This window comes from Camelina sativa, chromosome 13 (assembly GCF_030686135.1).
Source record: "Camelina sativa cultivar CO46 ecotype springtype chromosome 13, ASM3068613v1".
Classification (NCBI taxonomy): domain Eukaryota; kingdom Viridiplantae; phylum Streptophyta; class Magnoliopsida; order Brassicales; family Brassicaceae; genus Camelina; species Camelina sativa.
Window position 1 is genome coordinate 435,236 of NC_141892.1, and position 16,769 is coordinate 452,004.

Consider the following 16,769-nt stretch of genomic DNA (forward strand, 5'->3'; position numbering starts at 1 on the left):
CTATTTTTAAAAATGAAAGTTGTACATATTAATATATAAATACTAGAGGTTTTAGAATTAATCAAATATATTAAAGTGGCAAAATGGTTAGAATGCAACCTTTAAATATTTTAGGTGATTATTTTTGCACTATATTTATCTGATTTTTGGGTTAATATTGTTGGGACATAATTAAATGCGTTGTTCCGGGCAATTGGGCAAATGAATAGTCCAGTTAAATAAAATGATACCACAAGTATTAAAAAAAAAACGAGAGAGACTTAACTCAATATCATCAATACCCCTCAAGAAATAAATTGGGGGGGGGGGGGGGGGGGGGGGGAGCATTAATTTCAAGAGTGACAAAAGTACTCGCTGACACTTGGTGCGTTCAACTAGTAAATGGTTTTAAACCATGGACCATTAATGCTCTGTCTGACTCTTGCTGTTGTATGTCTTCCACATATTTAATCAAATCCATAATATATCTATACCGACCACGAAAATTATTACAAGTACTAGTATAAATTTTTAGTTCTCCAAAACTTTGTTAATTTAACGCATTTTTATTTTTGGGATTACTAGTATTTGGTTTTAATTCTATCAAAAATTACAAAAAACAAATGAAATAATTTAATTTGAATTTGTTTTGTAGGGTTAATTTTTTTATTTATTTTTAAGTTTGATTTCTTTCTGCTTCAATCCGATTTGTTCAGAAAAGTTTTTTTTTTTATTTTTGTTTTTGAAATTTGATTTGTTCAGAAAAGTTGCTACGGGCTTAAAATTTATGTAGATACGGGCTTTTATGAGGCCCATTATGCAACAAATTCAGGCCATCGAGTAATTAGTAATTACTGTATATTATTAATACTTTGATAGGTACATTTTTTTTATTTTAAATATGACTCTAAAAGTAAATTTGACCGTTTAGAAACAAGTTTATCTCTTCACGCGCCTGAGGTGATAATTAGACAGAGAGAAAGAGAACGCGTCTAAAATGCGCGTAAGATTACAGTTTTTAATTATAAAAAAATTTCTTATTAATCTGTCACTTAAGATTTGACAGTCGAACGTTGGATAGCAGAAGAAAAAATACGAACGTTTGAAACAATTGTTACCGTTGTGAAATACAATAACTTGATTTTTCTTTTTCTTTTTCTTTTTATAAGTGTGGATGGACCTCTATAAATATAACTCACTACTTCACTCATCTTCTCGTTCAAAGTTCACAATTCTTTTCTTAAAACGAGTAATAACTCTGTCTTTTTTTTTTTTTTGCATTCCCTAATTCTTTTCTTCCGCTTACGTTCAAGTCAAAACCTTTTATAGTAGTTCTCACATCCTCAGAGAGAGAGACAAGCATAGTCATAGAGGCATCATCACAGTAGAAGGTACGGTTCTAGTCCGATCATTTTATTTTCTCTGTTAAACTAAATATATACTCTTCTTCAGCTTAGTTCAGAGTATAGTTTTGGAAAATTTCAAATGACCATGTTTAAAAAAATATATATATATATATGCTCGTATATATATATGGGTGGGTGATAAGTAAAATGTTCATAAGTTTTTTTTTTTTTTGAAAAATAATATGTTCATAAGTTGAGGGCTTGAATGTTGTTGTCTTCGTAATGGTTGTATGCATGTGTTGAAAATTAGTAGAAATTTCGATATAAATCTCGCCTCTGTTCTGCCCAAGGAAAAAACATATACGTTATGATAGTAGAACGATTGTTAGTTTTTTTTATTGATGAGGAACCTGTTGGGGGGTTACAATTAGATGTATTTGTTCTATCTATTTTTTTGGTTTATTTGTATAGAAAAATAGTTAAAATTGATTGCAACGGAAATTGACACATTCGTTGCAGATGGCGGTGAAACGAGAGAAGCTTGATTCGTCTGTGTAAGTCGTCGTCTATGGTTTTTATCATCCGGCTTAATTGGTGCAGGAGAGACTAAATTAAATCTCTATGTATAGATGTATGTTAGGATATAAATGAGAATGAATGACGTATGTTTGTAATAATTAGATGTAGGGGATGTATGTATAGGGTAAGGATGAGAATGAATGACGTATGTGTATAGATGATACGCATAGGGTATTTACTTTTTTACTCTTAGATGGATGTATAGGATTACTATTAGATGTATGTATAGGGTGTGGATGAATAGTAAATGATGTATGTATAGGGCTAGTAATATTTGTGTGTGTGTGTGTGTGTGTTAGATGTATGATTAGGGGCCAACGTAGCCGACAAATGCTGAAAATAGCATAACACTAAACAAGTAACAAAACTCGAACACATTCTAAAACAAAACAAACAACATGTAACCATTGTAAAACATAACGCAACACAAACATTCTAAAACTAACACAAAACACATCAAAATCAACTAAAAAGTAACAAACTCGTAGTTCACGTTAGTCGAAGCACGTAAACAATTTTAGAGGAACAGCACCTTAGCAGCGCGAGATCCTCCCGCATAAAGAAAAAATTTACAAAAACGCGATAAAAAATAACCAGAAAAAAAGTTCAATATTAAAACTTAAAAAACTTACAAATAACCAAAAGCACACCAAAAAAAGGAAGCTAGAAGAAACTTGCGAAATATCGAACTTGGATATTTCTGATCTCCGATGCGAATATCGAACTTGGATATCGAACCTGAAATGAATAAAATTCGCAACGGATTGTTCTGATCTCCGATGACGTCTAATATACCTTTTCGTTAGAATTGAAAAACTTTATTCATTTCAGGTTGCTAACTTTAATATTAGATACATTACTCGAGAGGATAATATCCGTGCAGATAAACTTAAGTTATTGCATACGATTTCTGTTTTTTCCATGTAAGCTAGTCGGTATCTAATTGGCGTTCTCTTGAAGAGAGATGACTCCAATAACTTAATATACGAGGTTTGTTTGCCAAAAAAAAAAGAAGCTAAAAAACAAAAAAAAATGCTAAAATGACTGCGCCCACCAAACGAACAACATCAAAAACATTTTTAAAAATTGTTTAATCGGCATAATCGGCAAAAAACAATATACAAATAGGGATTAATTGAGAAAATGTTTGCTATATCCAAAATCATTGACCAAAAAAAGAAAAATTAATACCGTCAGATTCAGAAACATCTTAGCCAAACCATTTTCCCAGTTGGAGTAATAAAGGTTCCAAAGTCAAGTCATTACGTCGTCGTCGTCAACTATGCATAAGGACGAGGAAATTTCTTTGTTACTCTCTTAAACGAATGCTAAAGAATCTTAAATATAGAAATCAAAGTCGCAACGTTTTCGTCTTCTTAGACTATTAATAGCCAATATTTTGTAACAACCCTTCCTCACATAACTCCGACTTTGTCTTTTAACTTTCTTATTAACCAAAATCAATTATGGTTTATGTTTCAAAAGCTTGTTTACTTCTGTTTATCACTATTTGCTCCTCCACTTATTCTCACGGTAAGTAAAATTCTTAATTAATTTATTTAACGAGGTTCTAAACGAATAATATATAATTCATTAGGTTATAAATTTTTTGTTTGTTTAGCCAATGTAATATGCGAGGATTTGCCGGACGACATATACTCGTTCTCAATATCGGCCTCGGGAAAACGATGTGTACTAGAGACGGAGATGAGGCAGACCGGTGGGGTAGATTATCGGTGCCGGAGTTCTGAGGTCGACGTTGATGGTACGATGGCTAATTACATCGAGACCGATGAATGTGTCAATGCATGCGGTGTGGATAGGAGATCCCTTGGGATTTCATCGGATGCTCTTCTCGACCCTGGCTTTGCCGTCAAGCTTTGCACTCCTGAATGTCTGGAAGACTGCCCTAACATTGCTGATCTCTACTCTATTCTTGTCGCTGCCGAAGGTAATTATTATATCTGCTCTCATTCAGTTATATTATGACATAGACCGGTTTAGTGTTTACAAGTAAACCGGTAAACTAACACTTAACCAACATTAAACCGGTCTATATCACAATACACCGGTTTTTAGATTTTTTAGTTTTATATATTTGCAATATTGATGGTTACATAACATTGTGGATCGAGTGTTGAAACTTGATAGGTTCACATTTGCCTGATTTGTGTGCGGCGAGACGGAACAACCCTCACCGGTCAATGTTTGAGATCCTTAGCTCAGGAGAGGCTCTTGGTACGTTTTCAGAAGAGCTATCGGAGGCCCCTACGGATGCGCCAGCTTTTAGCCCCATTGGTATATGACATATACCTTTTATTTCAGTGTGTTATTTAAAAGTTCGTTTTCTTCTTTCTTTTTTTTTTGTTTTTGTTGATTTGGAAATATATAAGACAACAAACTATATGATCAACCTTACACAAGAAATTGAAACGGTGAACAAAAGAATTTGTGAGGTCCTTTGTTCCATACACGAACATTGTTATAATGAAAATATTAACATGGAAAACGCACACATAAACACACAGTTGGGATCAGGATTCTTGAATCAGATTAACAATATGAAAATATTCAGAGTTTTTTAGACCTAACCTAGCTTATTGATTGTTTCAAACACCCAATTTGAGCTAGTGACTAATGTATTGTATACTATGATTATAATTGATTTAACTATAATTTTCTTACGCGAATTTTTAAATATTTACAATGCGCATACAGAATATGGTGATCAATACTCGTATACATGTTTTATATTTATAGTTTTCTTACGCACATTTTTAAAGGTGATTTTTTTTTTTTTTTTTTGACCTCGCAGGTATCGATTTTAAAGTTGAATATCCAAACAAAAACAAAACAAAATTAATACTAGAACTAAAAACGTAAAAGAACAAAATAAAAAGCACATTAAATGGGTAAATGTGAATGGCACTAATGCTATATTCGTTGTCATTCACACCAGCATCCAACCCAGCTTAATGGAAATATGTTTTGTTTTTGAATAAGAAAAGCTAACTAACTTTTGTTTTTGTTTGTTGTTCATGCATGCTTTTGATAACATTATTGTATTTTACTGTTATTTCTGTTACTACCATTAGAAAGTTACTATTAAGCTCAATTAGAAATTTTAGACACTTAATTCTACTACTATGCTCTTAAAGTAATAGTGCTACTACTGCTGTTATGTAATTCAAAAAAATACAAGGTAAAAAACGAAAAACAGAGAGTGAAAAAGGTTATAAAAAAAATATTAAAAGTCCAAGAAATAAATAGTCAACAACCACACACTATCTTGTACAGTAATTATATATAAAAAAAAGGCGTCGCTTCAAGCTCTGTATCTTCTTCACCGTATTGTATGTCTCCATCCACATTTTATCTTTCATCTTTTTCTTTTTTTTCTTCTTCTCATATCCTCGTTTCTATCAATGGTGATCAAAACACGTCGATGAAAAGACATGTTAATGGAGGTAGAGAGTTCGGGACACGTGGCGTACACGAAAAGAAGTAGTAGTAGCTAGTAATGGAGAGAGAGCATTAAATTGTAAACCAATGAATGAGCTTTGAGCTGTTTGAGATGCTGCCTCTCTTGTATTAGAGAGATGCATAGAGAGAGAGATGGTAGCAATAACTATGATCTCGATTATAACCCACAACATCACATTCAAGACATAGACCCAAAACCCCACATGGCTCCTTATTTCCCAATAATACTATCCTATCATCCACATCTCTCTCTCTCTCTCTCTCTCTCTCTCTCTCTCTCTCTCTCTCTCTCTTAAATAGACCTTTCTCTCTTTGTTACCTTGTTCTTTCTCCTCCTCAATCTCTCTCTTTAAAGATGAAGACATCATCATCAAGCTTTGTCTTCCTTTTGGTTGTAATCATCCTAAGCTCCTCAGTGCTAGCTTCTTCTGGTATTTGAATCATTCCTCTTTTATACATTTGGCTTTCTGAGTTGTATGGAGTTTTTTCTACTCATTGTATTTGTATTTGTATATACCAAATCCATAATGACTAAATCCTCTTAACATGGAACATAGTACTAATGACTAAATGAGACATATCAAAATGCAGAAATTAAGCTGGGTTTGGAGGATTACAATTTCCCGGTGGATCCATCTCCAACCACAAAAGCTTCGATCAAACCAGGTCCTATTGAACATGGAAGCCCTCTCAATCCTTACATTCCAAAACCTCCTTCTTCTTCTCCTCCTCCACAAGCTCAAGGCGGTGGATAAAAAAGACCAAATCTTTCTTTAGTTTACATTTTAGTATGCACTTGTTTGTAGCTAGAATTTCCCACGTTTTTTTTCCTTCTTAATCTTGTTTCTTTAATTTCTCTGTTCCGGTAACTCTTTGTACTGCTACTAACATTGTCGCTTTCTACTCGTTATGTTTAATTATTTGCCTTTATCTCCATTTGTCAGCTCGTGTAGTAGTACTACTGTCCATTTCGGGTAATAGCAGAGGTATGGGTATTTTCAACTACATATATTTTATATTGTGGATTCAATCTCATAACTCTGAATTCATAAAATATAGTACTATCCAAGAACACATTTTAAATTTCCAAATCAGAATTTTAATAATATATAATAGTATTATACTAATATGAACATATATTGATTTTGCAAAACTTGCTATGATGATGGGTTTGAGACTTTGAGTCATAAACAAATGACCCATAATCCCATATGGAGTATTAAATAGTTGGACCGTAAAAAAAACAGATTTTGTTATTAATGGGCTTTAAAGATAATTGAGAGAGCGTTATCCTCACGCGACCCCATCTAAACCAACCAACAAAGTCCGATAACGGTAACGGAACCAGACCTCTGTCAAAAGACTCTACAATCCAACACATGTTTTATTTGTTGATTTTTCGGTTTTATATATTTTTTCTGTAGGTTTGGATCAGTTCAATCTTTTTTTTTTCTTATCTTCTTAGATTTGATTATGTCCATCTTAAAATCATTTTTAATTTAGGAAAAAAAACACACACACTCAACAGTACAACACAAAAGAAACATGAAAGAAGTGAATAGTGGCGTGAAAGAGAAGCATGAGGCGGTGGTCCCGAAACTTAGCCGCACTAACGACACATAGTTCCATCACGTGCCTCCCACGCGCATTACATAATCTCCACCGTTCATGTTGATGACTCTCAATACTTCGAAGACTCAAATGAACGGTCATAAACAGATACCAAGTAAAGCTAAGATAACACGAAACACATTGCTCCTTTTTTTAAAAAAAATCACAAATAACACGATGATACTTAGCGTGCGGATTAGTGAACAATCGAGTATTACCAGCTTAAAGCCTGTTTCATGTTTTCTTTCTTTTCTTCTCTTTAAACAAATAAATACAGTATTAAAAGCTGTATGTAAATAATGTTGCATCACTTTGGTCCCCAAGACAGAACAAAAACATAAGTCCTTCAGAATTTTTCCTGACCCCTCAATGTTTTTTTTTTATTACTATTTTGTTTATATCCTTAATTTTAATTTCCTTTTTAATAACAAATCTCTTGATCCAAGAGTTCACGTTTACTTGTAACAGAAGTCTTTGTAAATCATATTACCAAAAACCTCGTCTTTCTTTACTCTCTCTCTCTCTTTCTCTTTCTCAATTGAAAAATGTCATCTTTCCAAAACTCCCACATTGATTTGGAAATTATTTCCGGCGACCGTCATTACCGTCGAAGTGACGTCAGCGGAGGAGAAGATAGTTCTTCTTGTGATTACGACTACGATTTCCACTCGGCTGTTCGTAGTTTTTGCGGCGAGTTTGAAATTGCTGATGATGACTTGGGTGGTGATGAAACATATTCCGATTCAGAAGCCTCTCGATCAGCCGGAGGGTCTCCAGAGAAAGATTGCAGGATTTGCCACTTGGGTTTAGAGAGCAATCGCCATGAATGTGGGGATCCAATGATTCTTGGATGTTCTTGTAAAGATGATTTGGGTTATGTTCATAAGCAATGTGCCGATACTTGGTTCAAGATCAAGGGTAATAAGTAAGCAAAACCAATGTGAATTATTTTCATAAAAGCCTTCATATATTGGAACTTTGTTTAGTGATTATTATTATTAACACGTGTAATTTTTTCAGGACTTGCGAGATTTGTCGTTGCATAGCCCAAAACTTCTCTAAAGTTGCCAATGAGATTGATCAAACATTAACAACGGTTGAAACCAATGTGGATGACGTGGAGGCTGGTAACATATCAACCGTGGTGGCTACAAGTGATTCCGATGACCGGAGATTCTGGAGAGGAAATAGATTCCTTAATTTCCTTTTAACATGTATGGTATGTGCATTTGTAATCTCATGGTTCTTTCACTTTAACTTGCCTTCACAACAATGAGAAGAGAAGATTTTTAAAAATCCTCTGTTTTTTTTTTCTCTTTCTCAAATCTCATTTCTTTTGCTTTGTGTGGCATTTGATTCCTGTTTTTAGCTTTTTGCACGAGTGCAATCATATCAAACAATTGGATCAACATTTACAAAAGAAAAAATAATAATAATAACATTCATAATTGAATTAAAAAATCTGAATGGGTACACACTTGTTCACATTGGCATGTACATGTTTTTGTGTGTATTCACAATTTCTCAAAGTGAGTATTTCTTTCTTAAAACTCTAATAAGTCTCAAGAGCAGAACCATGTCTAAGTGCTTCTTTAGCTTCAGCTTCCATCTCGAGTTTGAAGAGACAAGCCGCTTGTAAGTAAAGAGGGATTGGCCATTCCGGTGAAGCTACTTGCGCTTGCATTGCATCACTTAGAGCTTCGCTGAACATTTCAGTCATTAGGTAACAAAGACACCTTCTTGCTAATACTGTTGGTGACACCGTATGAGCTCCACTCATGAACTGCAAACTAATGAAGAATGAACCAAATACTTGCTGATGATTTAGTGTTTATATGTCAATGAAATAATGTACCTCTGTGTAGAATTCAATGGCGGTATCAAAATCTTTGGCACGGAATGCGACATCTCCATGCTTCTTGTAGTCCATATTCTCTTGCATTTCGCCCGTCCACATTTGGAATGAAAACTGTCACATTTATCAGAATCAGCATTCAGCAACATCCAACCCTCAAATTCAGATAGTAAGTATGTACATAAAAATCATCAATATACCTCGTTTCCGACCGCATTATCTTCTTCATACCCGAGCTTCTCTAGTAGTTCGTGTATAGTACTTAGATCCGCTCTGGAACACGCATTTCCAAAAGGAGTTAACTTCGATGACTCTGTTGTAGGTTTGGTCTTTTCAGGCAGATTGTTTGATGGAGGCTGTCAATTAATATGATTTATGAGTACTTGCTAACTAAATTTTTGCATTCTTTCAAAAGAGACTAGTTTTGAGTATATGGAGAGAGTGACACTTACAGAAATGGGTCTTTTGACATTACTACGCCATAACTTGGCTCGTTTCTGAAGTCTAGAAAGAGTCGCCTTAAGAAACTTTATACTTGGCCTCTCTTCAGGTTCAGTCTTCAAACATCGGGAAGCTATGTGTATTAGTTCTGTTCTGTCTTCATCTGAGAACTGACCATCCAGAGCTGAATCCATTAGCACCAAATAGTTTTTGCCTCGGAACAAGTCAAGTGCCTGCACAAACAAATCACATTAACATTTATAAAAGCTAAGAATAATTCCAAAATGCAACTAAATATGCCACTTTTGTTACATGGTTCGGAGGAATATGTCTGCCGCTCATAAGATCCAATAACAAGGTTCCAAAGCTAAATGTGACGCTCTCCGGCATCAGAGTACCTGAAAAAAGTCATTGTAGAAACGAGCTTCTATCAATGAGACTTTTCAGCTGAATTCGTATTGAAACATACACATGAAATTAAAGGTTGCTATATATGGTACCTAAGCGCAAATATTCAGGAGGAGCAAATGCTAAGTTGGTGCTATAATTTTTCCCTTCATGGCTATTCTTCATGAGACCAAAGCAAGAAAGCTTAGGATTCCCTCTCTGTCATTCAACCAGTACTTTTGATATTAAACATTTGGTTTGTTTTTGCATATCAAGAAAAACACACAAATCAAAGAAAAATAGAGTTAAGCATCCATTACCTTATCAAACATAACCCTGTAAGGATTAAGATCATGGTATAAATCAATTTCTTTATCATTACAATACTCCAAGGCTCTTGCGGTATGCAGCGCTACTTTTAACCTCATTTCCCATTTCATCGGTCTTTTCTCCCCTGAAACACACACATTAATTACACTCGTCTTAATCAACATGAAACGCCATAAACTAATGTGATAAACCAAATTAAAAGAAGAGATTTTAGTTTACAGTGAAAAAGATGTTTTGCTAATGTTCCATTAGGCATGTACTCGGCAACAAGCAATCTCTCGTTATCATCATAACAACAACCGATCAAATTCGCCAAATGGTCACTCCTTAATCTCCCAACAGCTTGTGCTTCATTCTGAAACAAACAAGAAAAAGTCCACCACCACCACCATATAAGATAATATCAAAAAACTTATCAAGAAAAACAAAAAGATCCAAAACCAAAATCATGAAAAGGATCACAAAGAGAGACGAACGATGAATTCGAAAGGATCAGGCCAAGAAAGTCTTTGAAACCGTTTGACGGCGATCCGACGACCGTCGCCGAGTTTTCCCTTGTAGACGATGTTTGGTACGGAATCGTTGTGTTCTGAAACGATGTTTCCGGAGGAGAAACCGTCGGTGGCGATTCTAAGCTGCTCGAAGCTGAACTCACGGAATATCAAAGGATAGTGTCCTCCGTCGTCGTCGTCTCTGACGTTTTCGAGATCATCTATGACCGTTGATGTAATCGACGGTGAAGATGATGATCGGCACCAAGACTTGAAGCAAATGCATCCCATTACCGCCGGCGTAATAAATATAATAATGCTCACTCTCCCGCCTCCAAAATTTTCCTCTGTTTTTTTTTTCTCAAGTCTGAAAACAGAATTCGAATAGTACTTATTAGCATGTTTTCTCTAATGGGACGAAAAATTAATAAAACAGATATATGTTTAGTCATGAATCATGCTTTCCTAAGCTATAATATTAATATCGAATACAATAGTTGTTTTTTTCCTTTTTTTGACGTCATATTTTAATTGTTAATTTAATTTAACACTATTTAGAAATATATCGTTAGTTACAGTCCATTTATTTATTCAATATTAATATATCTGGAATCTTTTTAGTTTCTAGTAGTATTTTATTTTATAGTGGTTATTGGTTAATGGGGCGCTCGTTTCGGGAATATCAAAATTATTATAATAAAAAAGGATAAATGGGCTATAAGTACGGTTTGGACCTAAATGGGCTATAAGTATAGTTTGGACCTAAATGGGCTAAATAATATAAATACTGTAAACTATCATTTATAGCCCAATAATCTTCGATCATAGCAACCGTAACTCAAAACATGGCCATGGCATCAAAAGTCATCTCAGTTCTCAACTACAGTATGTGTTCTTCACAATATTTGTTATTAAACTCAAATATTCTCAATTACCGAAAATTGTGTTCTTCAAATTTGTTATTAAACTCGCTTACGATCATGATATTGCCTAAACTCACTTACGATCTACAAAACAATTGGAACATTACATAAATATTTCACCATGAATCTAGTGAGTGGTAAGTATTCTCTGTGATTTTGACTCTTTTTTTTTTTCTTTCCCCGAGATAAAACAAGAAGTACAAGTTGGGCAACTATGACGAGACTAAATCAATCATATTAGATACTCTGTTTGTGTCCTGAGTTTAGACTCTACTAATAGGAGATAGAGGCGGAGCCAAAGGAGATGAAGCTTTCAGGGTGGTTTTTGCCTCGGCAGCACATGTTATGACCGTGACGCACACAAAAAAAGCTTGCAACGGTGATACAAACGAACCAAACTCCACACTGTAGATCCCTGTCTTCAGCTCCGTCATCGCCAAAGCCGGACCTGACTCTTGTTCGTTTCCTTCCTGCAATGTAAAAGACTACTTTTAAGCACACGATATAAACAAAAAAATACAACCCGTAATAGAAACACAAAGAAAGATACACAGATTTACATGGTAATTTGAGACTGTTTTGCTTAGTTATGTTTTTTTGTTACCTGATCGAACAGTTTGAAGCTTTGGTTGAACTCATGGAGGGGTGATTTGTTAGAGAGAACATGGAGTTTACATCCAACATCCCAGCCACCGCAGTCGCATACCCCTCCAGATCTCCACCGGCTAATCAACGGTGATGGTGCTCCTTTCTCCGGGAAAGTGTGAACGCCACCTGGAATGATCACACTCGTTTCATCGAGGCCAGTACAATTTTCTTCGACCAGCTTCTTTTTTATCACCACAGCTGCAACCTCTTTTCTCCCTTTTACTTGCTCTGACTCATAAAACAGAACTGATTCCCTAATAACAGGAGATATGTTTTTGAAGTTCTGCTCGGTTAAATCTGAGCTCATGGAGTTGCTCAACCGCATTTGACCGATTACATTGTAGACAAACCCGCAGTGTTTCTCTTTGTGTCCATGGATTAGCCAGCTTCCGCTTTTCTTCTTCTTGACTTCATTAACCGAGTAGAATGTGCAGTACTGAACAGAATCATCTTTGGACGATGAGCTTTTCATTGAACCCCCAAGAATGCTCCTGGTTTTGCTGTTGTTATCATCGACCACAAACTGAAACAGAGGTATGCCGTTTCTGATCGTTAGCTGAAAAAGAGCTCTGGTTCTCGATGTGTCGCTCTTGGTTTGGTTTGTATTGGAAGAACTTGATCTTGCTTTCGCTGAAAGAACATTCTCAGAGCCTTTGGGTTTCCGTAAAGGGTCAAGAAGCCGTCTTAAAGGACTAACTCGAGATGATCTGCAGTGAGTGTTCTGGTTCTCCGAGTTACTTGACTGAGATTGACAGACTGAACCATCAAATCTCATAGAGCAAGACTTGATGGTATCTTCAGAAGAACTCAATGGTTGGACAGCTGAATCTTCTTTCACGCTGAAACTTCTGCTGAGACGACCGAAGCTAAAACTAAACCGCTTGCTTGGTGAATGGTGTCTCTCCTTTCTGGATTCAACTTCACGTATTTCTTGATCAAATATCCTCGAAGCTGTCTTTGAATGCCTTCTCCCACCAAACCGTTCCTTTTTACCCGAATGATCAGCACCAAGAGGCAACATCACATCTTCAGAATATCTCTCTAGGTCGATAGAGAGTGGACAGGAACGTGGAGTTTGAGATCTCAATCCTAAAGAGCTATTGAAACCGTTAGCTACCCTACTCATGTTATCATCAAGATACTGGGGCTCACCGGAAAGAGTGCTTCGGGACTGTCTTCTTGAACGAAGGAGAAAAATGTCGCTGTACTCCTGCCTTTCAGAAGTAAGACCAGCTTTCGAATCGCCAATGATCCTCTTGTCAACACAATGTCTTCCAGTTTCTGTAGCTCTTTCTTGTGCATGTCTCTCCCCTGGTATCTTCTGAGTATCCTTCTTATTCATGGCCAGTGATCCCACAGAGTTTCCCATTTTTGACAACAAACCTGAAGTGGATTCCAGATTTGAATGCGATCTTCTGCTCTTCCTCTGTTCCACTCCTTTGTGATATCTACTAGAAGGCTTATTGATACAAGTTTCTGCTATATCCTGCTTATTTAATGAATCCCTAGAAGCCAACTCAGGTCCCAAAGAATGTTGAAGATCCCGGGACACTTTAACTTTACCGAGATTTGAAAAAGTGGGGAACTGGTCATCAATCTTGTACCTACGAGATTCATTGGGAACAACTACTCCTGAAGTAGAAGCAATACTACTACTAGACACATGTCTCTCACTTTTCCCACTAGATCTTTCAGCTCGACCACGCTTCCATGTCTCTAGACGTTCCCAATCCAAGACTCCAACATTCAAAACATTACTCTGTGGTACGCTTTCTTCACCTCTGTCTATACGTTGGAGATAACCTGGCAACTTGGACATATATTTAACAAGCTCATCATCATTGTGTTCCAAACTCTCATTGACACATTCCTTTCCACGATTACGGCTTGAAACTTTCGTTCTGACACGAATCTCGCTGCTTGTGCCACTTGTTTGACACTCTTCCTTTAACGTTCCTCCTTTATTTAACCTCGCATCCGTCATCTCTGACGCTCTTAGACTCTGTTTCAGAACATCTCTAAGCTCAGTTCTTGTAGCCATTATTCATCTACAAAAAAAAAAAAAAGAGAAACTTTCATTTTTATATAACTCTGGATTTATCCATAAACTAACTAAATCACGGGAGACTCGGATTACTACTCATTCTCTCATTGAGAAGTTCACAATGTATAAAAAAAGACTAAATCTTGATTTCAATCTCGAGAAGAAACCCTAAAATTAGTAAAAATATCTAAATCCTTCTTTTTTTAAAACTCATTCAGCAAATCAACGCAGCATCGTCAGTAACACTCTTTAACATTCTCACAGGGAAAAAAAAAAACAAAAAGAAAAAAAAAAGGAGGAAAGAAACATCATTACCATTACGAAGGGAACAAGACAAGAATTTTTTTCGTGAAATCGCAAACTGGAGTTGGTGGTGGTGGTGGCTGATATCGTCGGAGAGAAGAAAACAAAATTATTATTTTTATTAATGTGGAGGAGCAAAAACAAACGAACAACGTGGAGTAGAAGCAAAATCGGAAAAGACAAAAACCACAGAAATCAAGATTCAATATTGTTCAGATTTAATCGTCGTCGATCGAGAAAGGTTTAGTAGTGATCGATCAGAGAGAGAGAGAGAGAGAGAAAGAGAGCAAGGAATCGAAGAAGGAAGTTGCGCATGGAATCTTCCTTGCGCCGCTTACGAGTAAGACCAAGAAATACTAAAAACAAAATAAAGAGAAAGAGAGACAGAGAGACCTTCGTGTAAGAAATCGTACGGTCGAGATTAATAAGCGTTTAGGGATCGTGTGGTTAGTATGAATTAAAGGCCCATTAAGGAGACTTCACTTCCGTTTTGTTTTCTCTCTCTTTTTCTTCGTATCGCTCGCTCGCTCGCTCGCATCCCCAAAAAAAAGCAGAACTTAACGAGACATACCGACGTCATTACGCATAAGTTTTTTCTTTATCTTTTTCACTTTTTTCTCTGCATATCTTCATTATTTGTCCGTTACGGCTTTACAAATTGTTCAATCAATTTCGCATTTTTCTAATAATATGTGATGACAGAAAACTATAATCTGTTTTTAACTTCTTATGTGTGTTATAGAGATGTTAATCTTGACCTGATTAAGAGGTTTATTATATTCTAGAATCAAATCAAATGACATAATTTAGTAAACTTTTCTGAGGTATTTTCTTTTGCGCACACATGTATGCCACCCACAATTTACGTGTCTTAAGGTTTCATGGATAACATCATTATCTTATCAAAAACCAATAATGTTTATTTTGCATGAGGAGCCTGTTATTTGTTTGACTAAGGAGAGCCACTTAGAGCAGTGATCCAATTAAAATAAAGTAATATATGTGTTATTATTATTTTTTGTTTCAATAAAGCAAAAGGATTCTACTTTTTTTCCTTTTTCTTTTTCTCCTTACATTATGATAGCACGTCGTAAACGTAATATATTATGTAGATATTTTTTTTTTTTTTGTGACTAAAAAGACAATGTTATACTACGATTTGCTTATAACAAATACACCTTCAACACATTTTAAACATTAGAATCTCTTATACGTATTTAAGATCGGCCAAAAAGGAAAATTAAAGGTTACTGTGTTACTCAATGAATCTCGATGTTAGGATTTAGGAACATGCTTTATGGTCCAAATCCAATGTTTTCAATCATGGGTTTGAATATGATATGATTTTTTTATACATAAACAACCTCAATTCTCCCAAAAAATCAGCCAATACATACATCGTCTTTTTAGACAACTTTCTATTAGATATAGGAATTTCTACTGCAAAGTTTTCGGATTCAACTCAAGTGCAAGTTGCTGAGGTTACATGTGAAGTGCATAATTATTTAGCATAAGATGATGAAAATTCAGCAAGGTGATTGATCAAGAAATGTGACTTTACACATGGCTTAATTGGATTCTATATTAGAAAAATCTAGAGGAAAAGGGGTATCGATATACTTTCAAAATTATTGTTCATACTCATATTTTCTTGTCACCAATCAATTATTCATAGAACACGTACATAATAATGTCACAAACAGTTACGTTATCAATTATCATCACTGTCATCTTTATAAAAGGAAACAGATTATAATTCTTTTTTAAGGAAATAATTGGGTTTTGCAATTTTACATCGATAATGAAATGTTTATACGGGAAGCAAAATGTTTCAAGTTTCAACAAAACAAGTCTCCCAATATGCTCGATGTCAGGTTTTGTCCGGGTCAAAGTCTGTAATATCATAGGTTTGCACTAGAGAACAAAATTTGTTACATATCTTCAAAATTAACTATTAGTGATTCTCAAAGTAGTAATTTTTTAATCAAGCTTTTTGACATTTAGTACCTTTCTAATCTTTTTAGAAGGATAAAGACGACAGCAAGTCATTCTGTTTTGGCAACATCCCCTTGCTTAGCTGCATGTAATTAAACAAAAAGGAAAAAAAAAAAAGTTGGTCTCACTATATGCAATTATGCATCATCTAATTACTGGTTCGCTTGACCCGACTTCTCCAAACGGGTACGGATTATATGGCCCATGATAGCATACTATATGGCCCATAGATGACAGCCCAGTGAAATTATGAATTCAAACGCAATCCATATAACTAAACAAATAATGAAAAGCTAAAGCGTTTGCTTCGGTCCATGAGTGAAGCGATATGTACCAAGGTAATTCTTTTTGGAC

The 16,769-nt window shown here is 35.3% G+C and overlaps 5 protein-coding genes and 1 long non-coding RNA gene across 7 annotated transcripts; 4 read left to right on the top strand and 2 right to left on the bottom strand.

Annotated features, from left to right (window-relative positions):
- Positions 1–1,143: 1,143 nt before the first annotated feature.
- On the top strand, positions 1,144–2,271 carry LOC109128493 (uncharacterized). The gene is made up of 2 exons (XR_002034922.2): positions 1,144–1,370; positions 1,845–2,271. It is a non-coding gene; the product is annotated as an uncharacterized LOC109128493 (long non-coding RNA).
- Positions 2,272–3,240: 969 nt separating this feature from the next.
- LOC104734198 (uncharacterized) lies at positions 3,241–4,363 on the top strand. Its single transcript, XM_087480189.1, has 3 exons — positions 3,241–3,437; positions 3,526–3,855; positions 4,056–4,363. Exons 1-3 carry the CDS (start codon positions 3,371–3,373, stop codon positions 4,208–4,210), a joined length of 552 nt encoding a protein of 183 aa, XP_087336315.1. The 5' UTR covers positions 3,241–3,370; the 3' UTR covers positions 4,211–4,363.
- A 1,271-nt stretch (positions 4,364–5,634) lies between these two features.
- LOC104734199 (uncharacterized) lies at positions 5,635–6,323 on the top strand. The gene is made up of 2 exons (XM_010453728.3): positions 5,635–5,818; positions 5,979–6,323. The coding sequence occupies exons 1-2, from the start codon at positions 5,743–5,745 to the stop codon at positions 6,140–6,142; spliced, it is 240 nt and encodes a 79-aa protein (XP_010452030.3). The 5' UTR covers positions 5,635–5,742; the 3' UTR covers positions 6,143–6,323.
- A 936-nt stretch (positions 6,324–7,259) lies between these two features.
- LOC104734202 (uncharacterized) lies at positions 7,260–8,294 on the top strand. 2 transcript variants are annotated; one of them, XM_010453730.3, is made up of 2 exons: positions 7,260–7,923; positions 8,019–8,294. In XM_010453730.3, exons 1-2 carry the CDS (start codon positions 7,544–7,546, stop codon positions 8,272–8,274), a joined length of 636 nt encoding a protein of 211 aa, XP_010452032.1. In that variant the 5' UTR covers positions 7,260–7,543; the 3' UTR covers positions 8,275–8,294. The 2 variants fall into 2 exon arrangements, with proteins under 2 accessions (XP_010452032.1, XP_087336562.1); XM_087480436.1 differs by having other exon boundaries at positions 7,260–7,916.
- Positions 8,295–8,409: 115 nt separating this feature from the next.
- On the bottom strand, positions 8,410–10,897 carry LOC104734201 (serine/threonine-protein kinase BSK6-like). Its single transcript, XM_010453729.3, has 9 exons — positions 10,488–10,897; positions 10,231–10,366; positions 10,002–10,135; positions 9,795–9,900; positions 9,607–9,692; positions 9,306–9,527; positions 9,054–9,209; positions 8,854–8,967; positions 8,410–8,781 (listed from the first exon to the last, which is right to left on the bottom strand). Exons 1-9 carry the CDS (start codon positions 10,791–10,793, stop codon positions 8,551–8,553), a joined length of 1,491 nt encoding a protein of 496 aa, XP_010452031.1. The 5' UTR covers positions 10,794–10,897; the 3' UTR covers positions 8,410–8,550.
- Positions 10,898–11,457: 560 nt separating this feature from the next.
- On the bottom strand, positions 11,458–15,007 carry LOC104734203 (uncharacterized). The gene is made up of 3 exons (XM_010453731.3): positions 14,433–15,007; positions 12,030–14,121; positions 11,458–11,895 (listed from the first exon to the last, which is right to left on the bottom strand). Exons 2-3 carry the CDS (start codon positions 14,112–14,114, stop codon positions 11,689–11,691), a joined length of 2,292 nt encoding a protein of 763 aa, XP_010452033.2. The 5' UTR covers positions 14,115–14,121; positions 14,433–15,007; the 3' UTR covers positions 11,458–11,688.
- Between the last annotated feature and the right edge of the window lie 1,762 nt (positions 15,008–16,769).

What these genes read in the sequence shown, in the direction of transcription:
- LOC104734199 (XM_010453728.3), top strand. Translation starts at nt 5,743, where the DNA reads ATGAAGACATCATCATCAAGCTTTGTCTTCCTTTTGGTTGTAATCATC. An exon ending in CTCAGTGCTAGCTTCTTCTG is followed by an intron (nt 5,819 to 5,978) that starts GTATTTGAATCA and finishes ATCAAAATGCAG; the next exon opens with AAATTAAGCTGGGTTTGGAG.
- LOC104734203 (XM_010453731.3), bottom strand. Translation starts at nt 14,114, where the DNA reads ATGGCTACAAGAACTGAGCTTAGAGATGTTCTGAAACAGAGTCTAAGA. An exon ending in GCTTCAAACTGTTCGATCAG is followed by an intron (nt 11,896 to 12,029) that starts GTAACAAAAAAA and finishes TTTACATTGCAG; the next exon opens with GAAGGAAACGAACAAGAGTC.
- LOC104734201 (XM_010453729.3), bottom strand. Translation starts at nt 10,793, where the DNA reads ATGGGATGCATTTGCTTCAAGTCTTGGTGCCGATCATCATCTTCACCG. An exon ending in ACAGGGTTATGTTTGATAAG is followed by an intron (nt 9,901 to 10,001) that starts GTAATGGATGCT and finishes GTTGAATGACAG; the next exon opens with AGAGGGAATCCTAAGCTTTC. An exon ending in CCATTGAATTCTACACAGAG is followed by an intron (nt 8,782 to 8,853) that starts GTACATTATTTC and finishes ATTAGTTTGCAG; the next exon opens with TTCATGAGTGGAGCTCATAC.
- LOC104734198 (XM_087480189.1), top strand. Translation starts at nt 3,371, where the DNA reads ATGGTTTATGTTTCAAAAGCTTGTTTACTTCTGTTTATCACTATTTGC. An exon ending in CTCCTCCACTTATTCTCACG is followed by an intron (nt 3,438 to 3,525) that starts GTAAGTAAAATT and finishes TTGTTTGTTTAG; the next exon opens with CCAATGTAATATGCGAGGAT. An exon ending in TATTCTTGTCGCTGCCGAAG is followed by an intron (nt 3,856 to 4,055) that starts GTAATTATTATA and finishes GAAACTTGATAG; the next exon opens with GTTCACATTTGCCTGATTTG.
- LOC104734202 (XM_010453730.3), top strand. Translation starts at nt 7,544, where the DNA reads ATGTCATCTTTCCAAAACTCCCACATTGATTTGGAAATTATTTCCGGC. An exon ending in TTCAAGATCAAGGGTAATAA is followed by an intron (nt 7,924 to 8,018) that starts GTAAGCAAAACC and finishes TAATTTTTTCAG; the next exon opens with GACTTGCGAGATTTGTCGTT.